General features: G+C 49.3%; 4 protein-coding genes across 4 annotated transcripts; all 4 read right to left on the bottom strand.

The window, feature by feature from the left end:
- Positions 1-70: 70 nt before the first annotated feature.
- Positions 71-2,113, bottom strand: POJ06DRAFT_47109 (general substrate transporter). Its single transcript, XM_056191091.1, has 2 exons — positions 1,787-2,113; positions 71-1,734 (listed from the first exon to the last, which is right to left on the bottom strand). The coding sequence occupies exons 1-2, from the start codon at positions 2,026-2,028 to the stop codon at positions 420-422; spliced, it is 1,557 nt and encodes a 518-aa protein (XP_056040008.1). The 5' UTR covers positions 2,029-2,113; the 3' UTR covers positions 71-419.
- Positions 2,114-2,852: 739 nt separating this feature from the next.
- On the bottom strand, positions 2,853-4,849 carry POJ06DRAFT_47096 (multicopper oxidase-domain-containing protein). The gene has a single exon (XM_056191090.1). The coding sequence runs from the start codon at positions 4,677-4,679 to the stop codon at positions 2,886-2,888; it is 1,794 nt and encodes a 597-aa protein (XP_056040007.1). The 5' UTR covers positions 4,680-4,849; the 3' UTR covers positions 2,853-2,885.
- Positions 4,850-6,876: 2,027 nt separating this feature from the next.
- On the bottom strand, positions 6,877-10,125 carry POJ06DRAFT_287328 (Ppx/GppA phosphatase family-domain-containing protein; the record flags this gene model as incomplete). The annotated part of the gene is made up of 6 exons (XM_056190258.1): positions 6,877-7,839; positions 7,934-9,609; positions 9,655-9,884; positions 10,020-10,033; positions 10,071-10,089; positions 10,117-10,125. 6 exons carry the CDS (start codon positions 10,123-10,125, stop codon positions 7,193-7,195), a joined length of 2,595 nt encoding a protein of 864 aa, XP_056040006.1. The 3' UTR covers positions 6,877-7,192.
- Positions 10,126-11,785: 1,660 nt separating this feature from the next.
- POJ06DRAFT_263846 (uncharacterized protein) lies at positions 11,786-12,411 on the bottom strand. The gene is made up of 2 exons (XM_056188938.1): positions 12,153-12,411; positions 11,786-12,103 (listed from the first exon to the last, which is right to left on the bottom strand). The coding sequence occupies exon 2, from the start codon at positions 12,080-12,082 to the stop codon at positions 11,822-11,824; it is 261 nt and encodes an 86-aa protein (XP_056040005.1). The 5' UTR covers positions 12,083-12,103; positions 12,153-12,411; the 3' UTR covers positions 11,786-11,821.
- Positions 12,412-13,528: the final 1,117 nt, after the last annotated feature.

Here is a 13,528-nt window from a genome sequence, read left to right as displayed (position 1 = left end):
GGTCTTGGCATAGCTACAGTCCAAGACGACATAAACTCCAACCCTGATCACTGGGCTTGCCCAATAAATATCCTCGCCTCGCAATGTGCATAGAACCACGCCGCAAATTCCTGGCTAGACGAAACAGTCGTTCGAGACTAGCCTGTCAATCGCGGGTTGCTGGCACTCTGAGAATGTCACTAAGCGCAGTAGTACATTGAGAATGCTGCCAATTACGATGTGAATAATTTGTGCAGTATGCCCTTTGATGGAGACAGTCGATCTCAAGCACAGCAAGTATCCTCTAACTAAAGCAACTTTTTTCAGAACGTTTGTACCATTGTGCGCGCTTGTAGCATTACTGAGGACTTGACACCTAGAAGAGTACTGAAAAAAGCGACGACAACTTTGAGCGAATACTCTCCATGGTGACATGATCATCATAAGGTACCCACATCCCGGAACTGACGAATCATCAAAGTACCTGTCTCAATGTCGTTAGCTAACATTTCGAGCCTATTTGTTTCCTTCCAATTTAAGAACGATTTCCAAGGTGGCGGTCCGTGCTCGAATACCTCGTCCATTTCTTCTAATGTGTGCTGTTTCGTCTCAGGCGCGGCAAACCAGACGTTAACGGAAGCGGCAATATTGAAGGAACCGAATATGAAAAATACGCGCCAGCTAATGGAGCGGAAAAGAGGCGGAACGGCGAAGCCCAGTCCGAAATTGGTAGTCCAATTGGTAGCAAGCGCCAGCGAGACCGATTTTGCACGTATGCGCAGAGGGACAATTTCAGGGGGGTATATCCAAGATACAGGGCCCCAGGCCACCGCAAACGTGGCTATGGCAAGGTAACAGCAGGCTTGGATGGATCTGGTCGCGTTCGAATTGCCAACGACTATCCAGGTGAATGGCTGATCGGATATGGAATTTGGCTCACCGTACTGCCAGAAAACGCCGCCAATGAGGAAGAGCCACAAACCCATAGCTAACGCGCCGATCAGAAGAATGGGACGGCGGCCCCACTTGTCACACCACATGATGGCGGGGAGCGTCATGACCACTTTAATTATATACAAGATCGATGCCGCGAAGTTCGAGTTCGGAACTCCGGCGGCGTCAAAGATATACACAATGTAATAATTCAACATATTCGCACCGGTCAGCTGACCCCACATCTGGATCACCATGGCGAGGAAGACTCGCTTGCGCAACGCCTTAGAGAACAGCTCGCGCAGTGAGTCTGATGCTCCTTCGCGCTCGGACCGGAGTTGGTCTTCGATCTCCCTGTATTCTGCTAACACGAGAGGGTCGTTAATATCTGTAGTGGTTGTGCGCAGGAATGCAAGTACCCTCAAAGCCTCGTCCCACCGATCCCTGCTCGCGAGCCATCTCGGCGAGAATGGGAGAAAAAACAAGCCAATAAACAGGATGATGGCAGGAATGGCTTGGATCGCCCACGGCAATCGGAACGCCGCCTGAGAGTCGAGAAACGAGCAGCCGTACTCGATAAAATATTGAATCAAGATGCCCCAAGTGATAGCGAAATGTTGGAATGAGACGATGCGTCCGCGTATCTTGCGCGGTGCGATTTCCGACTGGTAGATGGGCACGAGAGTTGACGTCAGCCCGACACAAATTCCGGCTATTGCTCGTCCTGCAACTAGCATCCCGACACCGATCGACGCAGACTGCAGGGCAGCACCAATGCACCAGAAAATCGTGCCGACTTGAATGGCGCCTTTGCGCGATAACCTTGGCAAAGTCAACTTTGTCCATTCGCTCAAGTAACGCAGAATGCACTCACCGGTCACCGAGAACGCCAGATGACAACGCGCCAACGAGCGAACCTGTAGCCATCGAGGCCGTGATAATGCCCTGACGTACCCCTAGTGGATTGCCATAAAAGTTCTTGTATTGATCGGTATTAATGACGCCCGATATTGAAGCAATATCGAACCCGAACAGTACGCCGCCAAGCGCGGCGAATATTGATATTGTGTAGACATTTAGAATGCGTACCATTGGGGAGGAGTAGTTGGGACGCATGTCCTTTCATGGCTGGATTGTCGCCGTCCCTAAACTAAACTGCGAGGTTGATCCTTCTGTGGATGCCATTGCCCGCTGTGAGTGCCACTTGTCATGCGAACGCTGCTCTTCTTGAAAACCCAGCGAAAGGGCGGGCTCTGTGCAAGCACAGCCCTAACCCATAAACAGTTAAGTTCAGGGGCTGAGCGAATGGCAGATGCGGAGAGAAATGCCTGAGCCGCAGAATTCAATTTTCGCCCTAAGTGTCCGCTCAGAGTGATTTAGAGTTTGAGTCTGAGGCTACTACGCAGCAAGTTTAAATGTATTGCAAAAATCAAGGACAAAAAAATGGAGCTCTTCCTTTGTATTCTCTGTAATTTTAAGTAAACAGTGCGGGCACCCTGGATAATTGCCCTAACCCGCACCGGATGGTTGGGACGATTATGCGCAAACATAAAAATCAAGATACGCATGTAAAGACAACGGGACACAACCAAAGACGAAACGACGCACACGAAGACAAAGAAAATGCAAGCTAAGACAGCACTACAACGGACACAAAGCAAGCAGCCGCCAAATGACTGCTCAAAACGACTATGCATGGACGAATGAAATCACTTTCAGTGCCCGTTACCGCCGCACAGTACGTGACAGAATTCGTGTGGAATATTTGCCCTTCCTGCGGCGACTTCGCCGGTCCCATCCCTTGACATCAAATTTCAACTTTCGTCTGCGTAGCTGACCATATGGTTAAATAATATGAAACCTCGCGTTATGCAGACGCTGGACAAAGGACTAGTCTGATGTTTTATGTTTAGCAGAAAAATTCAATTATATTAATACGTAGTTAATATATATTACATTTGAGTTGAAGTAGCTCAATAATTAATAACACTTCCCGGTATCATTGGCCTGATGGATGCAAGATCTTCAAGGATCACTGCACTCATGCCAGTTATGAGATGGTTATTAATATGACAGTGGAACATCCAAGCTCCGGCATTGTCCGCTATATACCTGAACACGGCATGTCCACCCGGTGCGATAGCATACCCGTCACGATAAGGTGGATTGTTGAGATTCATGGTGGATGAGTCATTTGCAAGAGCTGCTTCGACGCTGGAGTACCCAAACATTCCATAATTGCTCTCGCTAACCACCCAGAAACTGTGCCCGTGAAGGTGCATGGGATGAAGTATAACCGGGTCAATATTGTCAATGATCAGGTCCACCACATCGCCAATTTTAATACCAGTATCCACAGTAGTTGGCTGGCTTACATCGTCAGCCCACAGCAAGGGAGTCATAAGCTCCATTTCAGATGACATCAAAGCACCGCTGTCCATCACGCTAAACGAAACTACAGAAGTGCGAGTGAGAGTGAAATGAATAGTATGCTGAGCCGGTCCTTGGGGTGGCTTAAGCTCCTCGTCGTATGGAGCAGCTGACGTATCATTGAAGGCTTGCATGCTTTCCGGATCATAGAGGTTCCCTCCTATATCCTGGTAGACTTCTGGCGTAACCGAATATTCCTGCGGCGGAGTAGCTGTAGGTGCATTGTACGACAACCAGGCTATCTGTTCGGTAACTTGGGCAACCTCTGAACATGCGAAGCGAATAGAGAAATCACCATTATCCCTTCCTGTCTGTACTGCAATTGTATAACGGCTACCGAGCGCCACATACAACTGTTTTACTTTCTGGGGCTGTATAAAAGCACCTTCGACTTGGACCACCCACATGTCATGTCCATCGATAGATAAATACGATGCGAAAGCCCCGGCCATATTGATGACATTGAACATCATCCAGTCTGATCCATTCACATAAAATATCTCTCTTTCGGTGTTGGAAGCCTGGCAAGGCGTGGAAAATCCCGGTGCTTCGAGAGCCACATTGTTGATACCAGGGTATCCATTAATAGCACTAATATCTAGACACCCGAGTGAATCAAACGAAGATTGCACACCAGTAGCATTCTGGAAAATCTCGAGCCGGCCAGCCCCTGCTGCAGCAATCGTCCCATTCGCAGGACATGTCACGCGACCCTTACCATTGATCAGAAATCCTAAGGTGCATGCTGGATCAAGCCCATACTTGATTTCTTTGTAGTAGGTGGCGTCGGAAGTGAGCTTTGTCCAATCCATCACATAAAGAGGCGTAGGATTGCTTTCCAACTCTCGGAGAATGGCAGTCGCACTTTCGTTTCCTCCGGTCACCACATCGTAGGGCCTGGGTCTGTCGGCTGAGGGCCTAATATATACCGGTCCTCTGATACCGTCCTGATAGTACGATCTCATGTGAGCATGATACCAATAGGAGCCATACTGACCAGCAGTCGTAAAATTGTAGACGAATGACTCGCCTGGAAAGATAGGCCATTGCGAGACGCCAGGGGCGCCGTCCATCCAGGGAGTCCCAAGCTGGTGGATACCGTGGAAGTGAATAGTCATAGGCACCTCTAAGTTGTTGTATACAGTAGCAGAGATTGTGTCTCCCTCGTCGGCTTCAATTAGAGGTCCAGGCTGTTGGCCATTAACAAGGAACACCTCCCGGTAAAAGCCGTTTGGAGCATCGTATGAAGCAGTCAGATTCAGACTATACTCACGCACGACCGCTGCATACGCTGGCACCGCCAGTAAGCTTAAAACTGTTGCAATATACTTGGTCATGGGAATGAGTGTTGTAAATGCGGGGACCAGTGTGTCCGGGGCGAAGCGGTTGGCTTTATACGCTCCCACTTCGGGTATATTGGCGGCATATTAATGGGGGGTTGAGTCAAAAGCGTACGGAACTGGTAGTTTCAAACAATGAGAGCATACTGTGTCAGTACTAACTCCAACGTTTCAATTGTCTCAATTGAGAATCAGCTTCACGATACTAAATCTAAAACTTGCGGCACTGAAGAGAGTAAACAAAGAAATCGAATATGTGCTGGCATCTCATACCTTCTTCCGGTTGTTCTCACTTTTGTAGAGATTCCGGGTATTCACAACCTCTAGGACAATCTTCTCATATTTGGCCATCTGGTGTTCGAATGTTGTTAATTGTCAGGTGCTCTGACTCAGTGCGGCTTTGAGTTTGTCGATCCGTCTGTCGATCGGCGCCGCTTCCGTTCCCGAAACAATTTTCTTGTTTCCCAGTTGCGACTATGCTTCGGAATATTTTCGTCTTCATGTGGACCGAGCATCTGACGAGAGTCTTAGAGGTGGGCCACGTAGCGGCGTAAAATCATCAGTGTCAAAGTTCTTTCGCCCAGCAATATCATACTTCACTGGGATCCCGCAATTGGTCATATGCATGCTGAGTCACTTTTGATATAGATAAGCCGAGGAAGACATTTGTACTCTGAAATTCGTCAAATTGTGATCATCTGCGTCTTCTGGTTTATAGAAGTAGTGCCAGCGCACCAGCCTCCTTGACACGAGTTGCTCATATGCCGGTTCCTCTAGGGCTATTAGGAACAAGGAACACTTCGTGTACCAATCCAATGTCTGCCATGCGGTTTCGGAATGGGTTAGGGCTAAACCTCAGTTCTTTGTTTCTACTCTATTGACGTAGTTGTGGCGGTAGGAGACCGGGTAATTGACTGGTAAAATCATTAAAACCTAACTTATTGAATCGCGCACAAGTTCTCGTCTGAGCATTAACGGACCATCCGGCATGCTGTTCAGTAGCCATAAGAATAATGTCCTCACAATCAGCCTAAGCAGTCGAGTATTCTTGAGAATGGTTTATATATTCAAAATGCACTTGCATTACCGAACCCGGCTTGATAGCTAGCGTCATGTCCTTTGGCGCGTCAACCGGCCCCCGCCCACCGGCAGAGTCTTTTGCCTTCTGAGTCCCGTCGGGTTTCTTTCGGGTTCTGTTGTCTGTCTCCTGTTTCTTGTTGGGGCCCATTCCGTAATAGAAAAAGCAAGCCAAAAAAACAAGAGCAGTCGGCCGGTTCGGGCGTCACAGTTCCATAGTAGGTAGCCTTCACGTGCTTGCACAATAAGAACTAGCATTAACATTCTCAGTGGCTCTCTTCTCTCACCCGCATTCGAGAATAGAGGTCTCGATGTCTTGGCAACAGCTGGGACGTAGTCTAAACTCCGCGCCTCGAATAGCTTGCAGTGAATAATGTTCTACAGGTTGCACGTTGCGGGTGAACTTGTACAGTAGCAAAGGACGTCAAGCTCCATGCGAGTTTTATTTGTGGTGAATATTCTGAGCTCGTTCGTATTACCGTTTAACATCGTGTGAAGCAGACTGTATATAGCCAAAGGCAATCAGTAATAAGACAATAGAATCGTCGATTCAATCAATCAGTAATAAGACAATAGAATCGTCGATTCAATGCCGGGCTTAACGGCGCTATTGAAGGAGGATTGATATACACAGAACCCAAGCAGATTTGCCGGTCGAAGAGAGAAGAGAACCTTGCTTGATGCTTGAACCATCTTGACCACTATGGTATCAGGTTGAGCTCCAAAGTTGTTTAAGTGCCCTTTTACTAACATCAAGCCATATGCCCTTGATCCTCAACCGGTCCTGGATAATCAACGGGAACGACCAGGCAGAATGTTCATGTGGAGCGTCCAATAGTCGGACTCTGCCACAGCCATCGAACTGATTCATCACAAATCCACTCTGTTCTTGGACACCTTCTCGCCTTCATCTGTAACTGGATTTGAGAGCGCGATATTTCCTCACTCCATGTGAACCTGCCTTCGTATATTAGATCGTCTGTTCCCGCACTCAGTTATGCCGCCCGTGCCGTCGTAGTCGGCTAGTTTCTCTCGTCAATTCCCACCGTGACCATCAATTACAGCTTATTGCACTGTATATAGAAATACATATAGACCGCTGATCCTCGTGCTCCCCTCAGCCTGCGCACCACGATGTCATCGCAGCCGGGCTTCTGCTCGGTGTTCACGAAGTGATCTGTTGTACCTCCGCAAGTTCCTATGATTTTGCCATGAATTCCTTGGACAGTGCCTCCACGATCCTGTAATCCATCCCCACTGTAATCCAGCAGCAATACTTTCTTCTAATGAATTAACAATCCATAAATAATTACTCCATTTGCCAAAAAGTTATAACCGTGGACACCATACCAAATTTGAAACTGATATTGCTTCCGCCTTTACCGTTGTACGCTTTCTGCGGAGCCTCAATTCCCTATATTTTGAATCAAGCTTCACAACCCGACTAATCTTGAGAAGAGCTCAGCCTCCATCCGTTTGGATGCATTTGGCCCGCCGAGTATCTCGCCGATCATATCAGTTCTGGGTGGGAAATCCATCTCATATAATGGTTCTCCCGCTCCCCTCATATTGGCCAACACCGCTTGACGAAAGTGCCACCGTAAGAGTTCATCACTTGCACCTTCGTCACCGCTGGGATCTCGACATATAGGGTCAAGTATCCTCCCGTCTATCCTGAAAGGATCTTCATCGAAACAGGTTATCTTATAGCCATCATCTGGGTTGACGGAGAAAGCAAAACCATCAAATTTCTGATGGATATTGGACAGCATAAGCAGTCCATTCTGACATGAGCTGAGCCCCGTGTCGCACTCGCCCATTATATTCGTGATGCGCCGAGAAAATCCTCTCTGCACGAAATATTCTTCGCTGGAGACTGGGAAGATGTGCGCAGCCTCAAAATCCATCCAATCATTCATGTAAGCCCCAGTGTTGACAACTCCAGTTATCACGAACTTCCCATCTCTCTCACGGACCCGAGCTCGGAAAATATCGTCTCTGCTGGTGAGAGTTCTTGAAAGTATTCGGGTAATGCACGGCTCACAGGACGGTGGAGACTGCCGAGTCCAAAAAACAAAACCTGTAATTACATATCACAAGTGTTGCAGATCCCCGCAAACGCAGCACCGGGTTAGGGGGCTTGCCCTCCATATCTCTTGCGCATCAGTCTCCACCCAGAATGCCCTCTTCCACGACTTTGACCTTGACCTTCATCCCCCAGGCCCCTTGTACCACCCAGTTCTTCTTCTTGCCTGCCTTTTCCACGACCTTGACGCAATCCTTGAGGGCCTCTTTGAACCTGGCCGGGTCGTCATGGACCTTTTGCAGCGAGATGGTGAGCACCAAACCTTGCTTGTCCTGTTTCTTGCCGAGGCTCTGGGACCACTCGGCCGAGAAGAGGATTTTCGGCATGGCTTCGGAAACTTTCCCGGCGGGGTACAGGCAGGTGATGAGGTAGCCGACGCGGCCGAGGTACTGTGCCCACCAGACATCTTCCGGAGAGAGGATGCTACGGAGGGCGTCGCGGAACTCGAGCTCGCGAGGTGGCAGCTCTCCGCGGTACCTAGCCTGGAGCATGAGGGCGAGACGGGCACGGTCCTGGTGCGAGACGCCGTGCGTGGAGGACATGATGCCGGCGCTGGTGGAGTAGATGGCGGCGGTGGAGGCGGTCTCCTTGGACATGAACATGTGGAAGTACATGACGTTGGTGAACGCGTCGATGACATGGTCGCCAAATTCCGGAGGGAATCGCTGTTCCGACGGCTTTGGGATGGCGCTCTCGAGAAGCCGCTGCAGTTGTCGTCTGGAGCCCGGGGCGTACTGTCGGGTGGCCACTTCGAGTGGCGCGTGCCGGCGGACCAAGACGGGGAGCTGCCTGTAGAGGTAGCCCTCTCTGACGCCGCCCTGGCAGAAATGCGCCTCCCTGATGCCGTGAGGGATAGCCTCGGCGACAACGTTGACTAAGAAGGCCACGGCCGGCACTTGAGCGCGGCGCCGATCAGATACCCTGAAGACGTCCTTGGCGGCTTTGGCGACCTCCTTGAGTTTCTCGGTGTTCTGGAACTGGTCTTTGCCCACGGTGTACCCGTTGATGATGGAGATGGGATAGTGGTTGCCGTGAGACTGGTTCAGATGAAGGAGCAGATAACCCCAGCCCCGAAAGCCGCCCCCGGAAAGGTAGATGCGAAAGCCGCCCTCGCGCTCAGCCTTCTCGACCAGGTCGTCCGGGACCTCTAGGCGGGCGTAGGCGTCTCTGAAGTTGGCGACCATTTCTTTTCGGAACGCTTCCACGGCGTAGTTCGCGTCGTCTTTGCTCTTGCCCTTCTTGAGGTCGTCGAGCTTCTTCGTCAAGGCAGCGGCGCCGTACGGGAAGCTGAAGCTGCCACGACCGCTGATCCGGACGTTGCCCTCATGGCTGATGATCCAGGTGATCTGGGTGCTGCCGCCGCCGAGGTCCATGACCAGGCCGTCCATCTCGAGGAATCCACTGGCGACGCCCAGTGCGCCAATGTGACCCTCGTCCTCCTTCTGGAGAAGCTCGACATCGAGGTCCGTCTCCTGCTTGATGGCGGTCAGCAGTTCCGACGAGTTTTTGGCGGCACGCGTGGCCTCGGTTGCCACGATGTGCACATGGTCCTTTGCGACGCCAAAGTCGCCACAGATTACGAGAAACCGCCCGAGTAGCGAGCACACGGCATCAATGGTGCTCTTGGGGATCGGGATCTTCTCGCCGGTGTCGGGATCAAACTGCACGTCGTACAGCGACAAGCCTGAGCGGTACACCAGCACGGTTGGCAGAATCCGGGCCAACGGCGAAGATAGGTCAGAGATGGAGAAGCGGATGCCATTACTTTGAAAAATCAGCGCGTGCTTCTGCTAGGGTGATGAAGCCTACCTTCCCATGTCGACGATGCCTACGAGGTGGTCCCCATGGCCGCGCCAGGGTGGGTGTCCACCGCGAAGAACAACACCGTCATCCGAGGACGTTGGCGTGAGCGCACCAGACGCGAAGCTGTATTCGGAATCAGAGGAATCCATCTCGTGGTAATGGAGTTGTTGCGGTGAGCTCGGCCATGTCTTCTCAACTGGGGTATTTGAGTCAGGCTTAGGGTCAGGCTTTAAGAGCTATGACGTCACTTCATGCACAAGGGGGGCGTACTGGCTAACATGTAGTTTGCGACAATGCTTGCATTGTGGAACCCAAACTTATCGACGACGGTCGAGTAGATCACCACCGTAACCCCCGAGAAAAAAACTTACGTCCAACAATAAGCCTAAAATCATCCCACTAGTAATACAATGTTACTTCACCTTTGCCCTCGCCTTTGCACTTCAAAGCGGGTCAGCATTTACTGACCCGCGCCATCGTTACAGGGTGACATCAGTAGTTCTTAATGCTAAGTGATGTACTTGTTTAATTCCCTTGGGACCGGATGATCAAGAAGATCCACAAACCCCTTCATTATTAACTTCCACTTGCTCACATAACTTCAAGCCCTTGGCCCGGAGGACGAACCCCATATGCGAATCGGTACACATTTACAAACGAAGGGCTTTATACACAGCAAATGTCCGTGAGATACAAATAGGTCTGGACACTGGGGCCGAGGGCAGTTGTGTCTCCCATGAGTGGGCCCAGACACAGCACCTCAAGCTATATTTCCATGCCTCTTCTGCACCGCAGACAGGAACGACCGGCGTTTAATATTTGCGGCATAATTCCACTCTAATATCCTGTTAATCAGATTCACATGTTTTTGAGCAGATTTTACGATCGGAACGTACAATTTTTTTGATCCTTTGCGATCAGGCTAGGGCTGTTACGATATTCGCTGCGAATAACTATTTGCAAAATTTTGGGTTGCGAATAAACCCTGCGAATATTATTCGCAGCAAATTTGGATTGCGAATATGCACATTATATACAAGATTTTACTAGCACTTAATCTTATGTACGCCAGCTCCGTATATGATAGTCGGGCAGTCAACTACTGCTTATATACATCATCTAGTAGCATTAGAATCCGCATCGTTTCTGCCTTCATGGAGTATCTCCGTACCCCAAGTACGTCCCTCCCCGCATTGAATAATCTCTCAACTGAGACTGCGGAAGCTGGGAAAATTCCTAACAGAAGGCTAGGAGGCCCCTGCGGAAGGAAGTTGTTTGATCCAGCTGGAAGCTCTGTACCTATTACCTACTTAGGCAACTTTATAGCCTATTTTTAGCTTTGTCACGTGATAAATTGCGAATAACGAATAATTATTCGTATTCGCATACTTTAATCTTGCAAATAAAATTGGTATTCGCACTGTCTGTGAATTGCGAATACGAATAACGAATATTGCTGATATCTGCGAATATTCGCATTCGCAACAGCCCTAGATCAGACGAGCTTCTTGGATGTCTAATTGGACTGCCTAAAACTGGTGTTGCGGGGGTCTGCTGACGCTTGAGAGCTGAGGGCGAATATAAGCTGTAGATCTGGAAACCAGGTACAATAAGTCCGGTAATTGTACTACGTCATGTTTAGGGCTGCAGGCGGATTGGCGGATTGGCGGATTTGGCGGATATCTGGCGGATGAGTATCCGCCATACTTTCAAAAGGCGGATCCAAAAGCGGATACATATCTCCCACCTTCAAAAAGGCGGATGGCGGATGCGGATATGGAAAATTTTGGCGGATATCCGCATCCGCTGCAGCCCTGGTCATGTTTGTCATGCATTTCAACGAGAGATTTAGGCAATTGTCAGGCTCCAAAGAGTCCAAAATGATTGGTTGTAGAGGAGTGTTTGAAAGTACCTTGTGGCTTGACCATATAGCGGTCAATGCAAGGGCATATCCCGGGCAAGGGGAGGCTCCAGTGGTGAGGCAGGTGTATGATGAAGACATCGCGTGGATGAAGTTGGAGCTTGTAGTCAAGATATAGTAGAGAGGGGCGAGTCTTTAAGGCGTTCACGTCTACTCGGATTCCGGTCCAAGCCGTCTAGGCTCTCTATTGTTACTATGAGATTGAACTTTCTCTTCGCATTTTTTGGTACGCATGGTACATCCAGCTCTACATTATAGTGAAAATATTTCAAGCACTTTCTTCTTCTTTGAGATTGCACGTGCCTTATTACGAATTTTGGTCAACCGTTGTCTCATCTTGCATTTAAATCTCTCTTGCGCTGTCTCGAAAGCCCCCTCTTCCAAGAACTCTTGCAGGGTACTAGTCGACAAATAGATCCGAACTGATCTTATGTCTTCAATATCTTCGTCACTAAATGGAAAGATATCTTCAATAGTGAGACCCAAATTAACATTATCTCCTGCTAACGCCATGTGCCCATGTTCGACCACGTTCTATTACCGATTAGTAGTGCTACCCTTACTGAAGTGATGTTGCACTTACATATATTCCGTTATGGATTTCGGTCGTATTCGAATCTCGTTTAAATATCTCAATGAATGCCTCACGCAGTGTTCCAAACCATTTGTGCTGATTGACCCTGGTCCAAATGGTCGATGGTGCCGTGCCTCTCTCATTGCATTCTCAAATGTATTCATCAAGAGTCCTTCGACTGGGAGGTTTAAATTTTGGCTGTTCTTTTAAGGAAAAGAGAATGCCAGTGCGGCAATGAAACTCTGTCATCCACAGCAAGACGTCTTTTCTTAATTGTTCGTAAGACTCCCAGACACCGACCTCGATGATGACAGACACGGTGCGGGCGTCCTCGTTCCGGTATAGGAGGCCCCCGTCGGGCACTTTCGTCGACCACCGGAAGTGGATGTCTAAGGAGGAGTTATACGTCCTGCCGTCAGCGGGTCGAAGTCTTTTGCAGAGCTCCTGCTTGTCATGATTAGCAGGTGCTGCGTTTCCCTCAGAATGGTCCACCGCTGCAGAACATTTGTTGCCTCTGCATGCAACGCTGATTGGACGGTATATATTGTTACAATAGAATCTTCGCAGGAGTACTCAACACGTGGATACCTGGCACCAGTTAGCCATGCCGTAAGCAGTTATACTTCTTGGCCATGTACCACCTATCCTCGCCATAGAGCTTGCGGGCTTTCTCTTCTACGACTTGAAACCGCTGTACGAGAGATGCACGTCAAGTCTTCGTTCCGGCTCGTTACCCTTCAGAAACTCAAGGGCATGCTCGTATAATTCTTTCTCATTACCATCACCGAGAGGCTTTCGACAATGTAGATAGCTGCAATCCACGACCAAAAACTGAATCTACTAGTGACCTTTGTCTCCATTTTGAACTTGTCCGTCGGAAGGGGTTGCGGTCGCGGGCGCCTTGCTCCCATGTGCCTGGTGATCGTTGCCGCAAGCAACGGTCTCGAGGATGATGAACATGCTCCTCACCGCAATAACTACTCATTTGAGATATTGGAAAATATCAAAGCAAGAAACAAAGATGTAAAATGCTTGCACTTGCCGGATAAAATTTTCTAATCGCGTCATACAGAGCGTCGCTACATGTCCCCGCAGTTGGTGGCTGGAAGTGGAGACGGGGGTAACTTTTTCCACACAGTCATACCATCCAAAGTTACACACAAATTGTCCAAGTCGTGAACCCTATGTATAGTACCTGCAGTTCAGGGGCGGAACCAAGGAGCGAAGGGCTAATTGCCATAGTAGTGAGCCGCATGGGCCAGCTTCCCAAATTAAGGTTGTGGTCGCGGAGAAGTTTCCAAAGAGTGCATTGACGTCAAAAGCAAAGTGGTTGACGATTGGTAACGCAGAAGTTTCCCTAACAAGCGGTGACATCCAAACTAGGG

Source organism: Lipomyces tetrasporus, assembly GCF_029532465.1.
Source record: "Lipomyces tetrasporus strain NRRL Y-64009 chromosome Unknown POJ06scaffold_14, whole genome shotgun sequence".
Classification (NCBI taxonomy): Eukaryota; Fungi; Ascomycota; class Lipomycetes; order Lipomycetales; family Lipomycetaceae; genus Lipomyces; species Lipomyces tetrasporus.
This window is presented reverse-complemented; position numbering and strand designations above follow the sequence as displayed.

Bases quoted from the DNA above. Each gene is read 5' to 3' on its own strand.
- POJ06DRAFT_47109 (XM_056191091.1), bottom strand. From the start codon at position 2,028: ATGCGTCCCAACTACTCCTCCCCAATGGTACGCATTCTAAATGTCTAC. The intron at 1,735-1,786 runs GTGAGTGCATTC...GACTTTGCCAAG, and splicing joins TCTGGCGTTCTCGGTGACCG to GTTATCGCGCAAAGGCGCCA.
- POJ06DRAFT_47096 (XM_056191090.1), bottom strand. From the start codon at position 4,679: ATGACCAAGTATATTGCAACAGTTTTAAGCTTACTGGCGGTGCCAGCG.
- POJ06DRAFT_263846 (XM_056188938.1), bottom strand. From the start codon at position 12,082: ATGGCGTTAGCAGGAGATAATGTTAATTTGGGTCTCACTATTGAAGAT.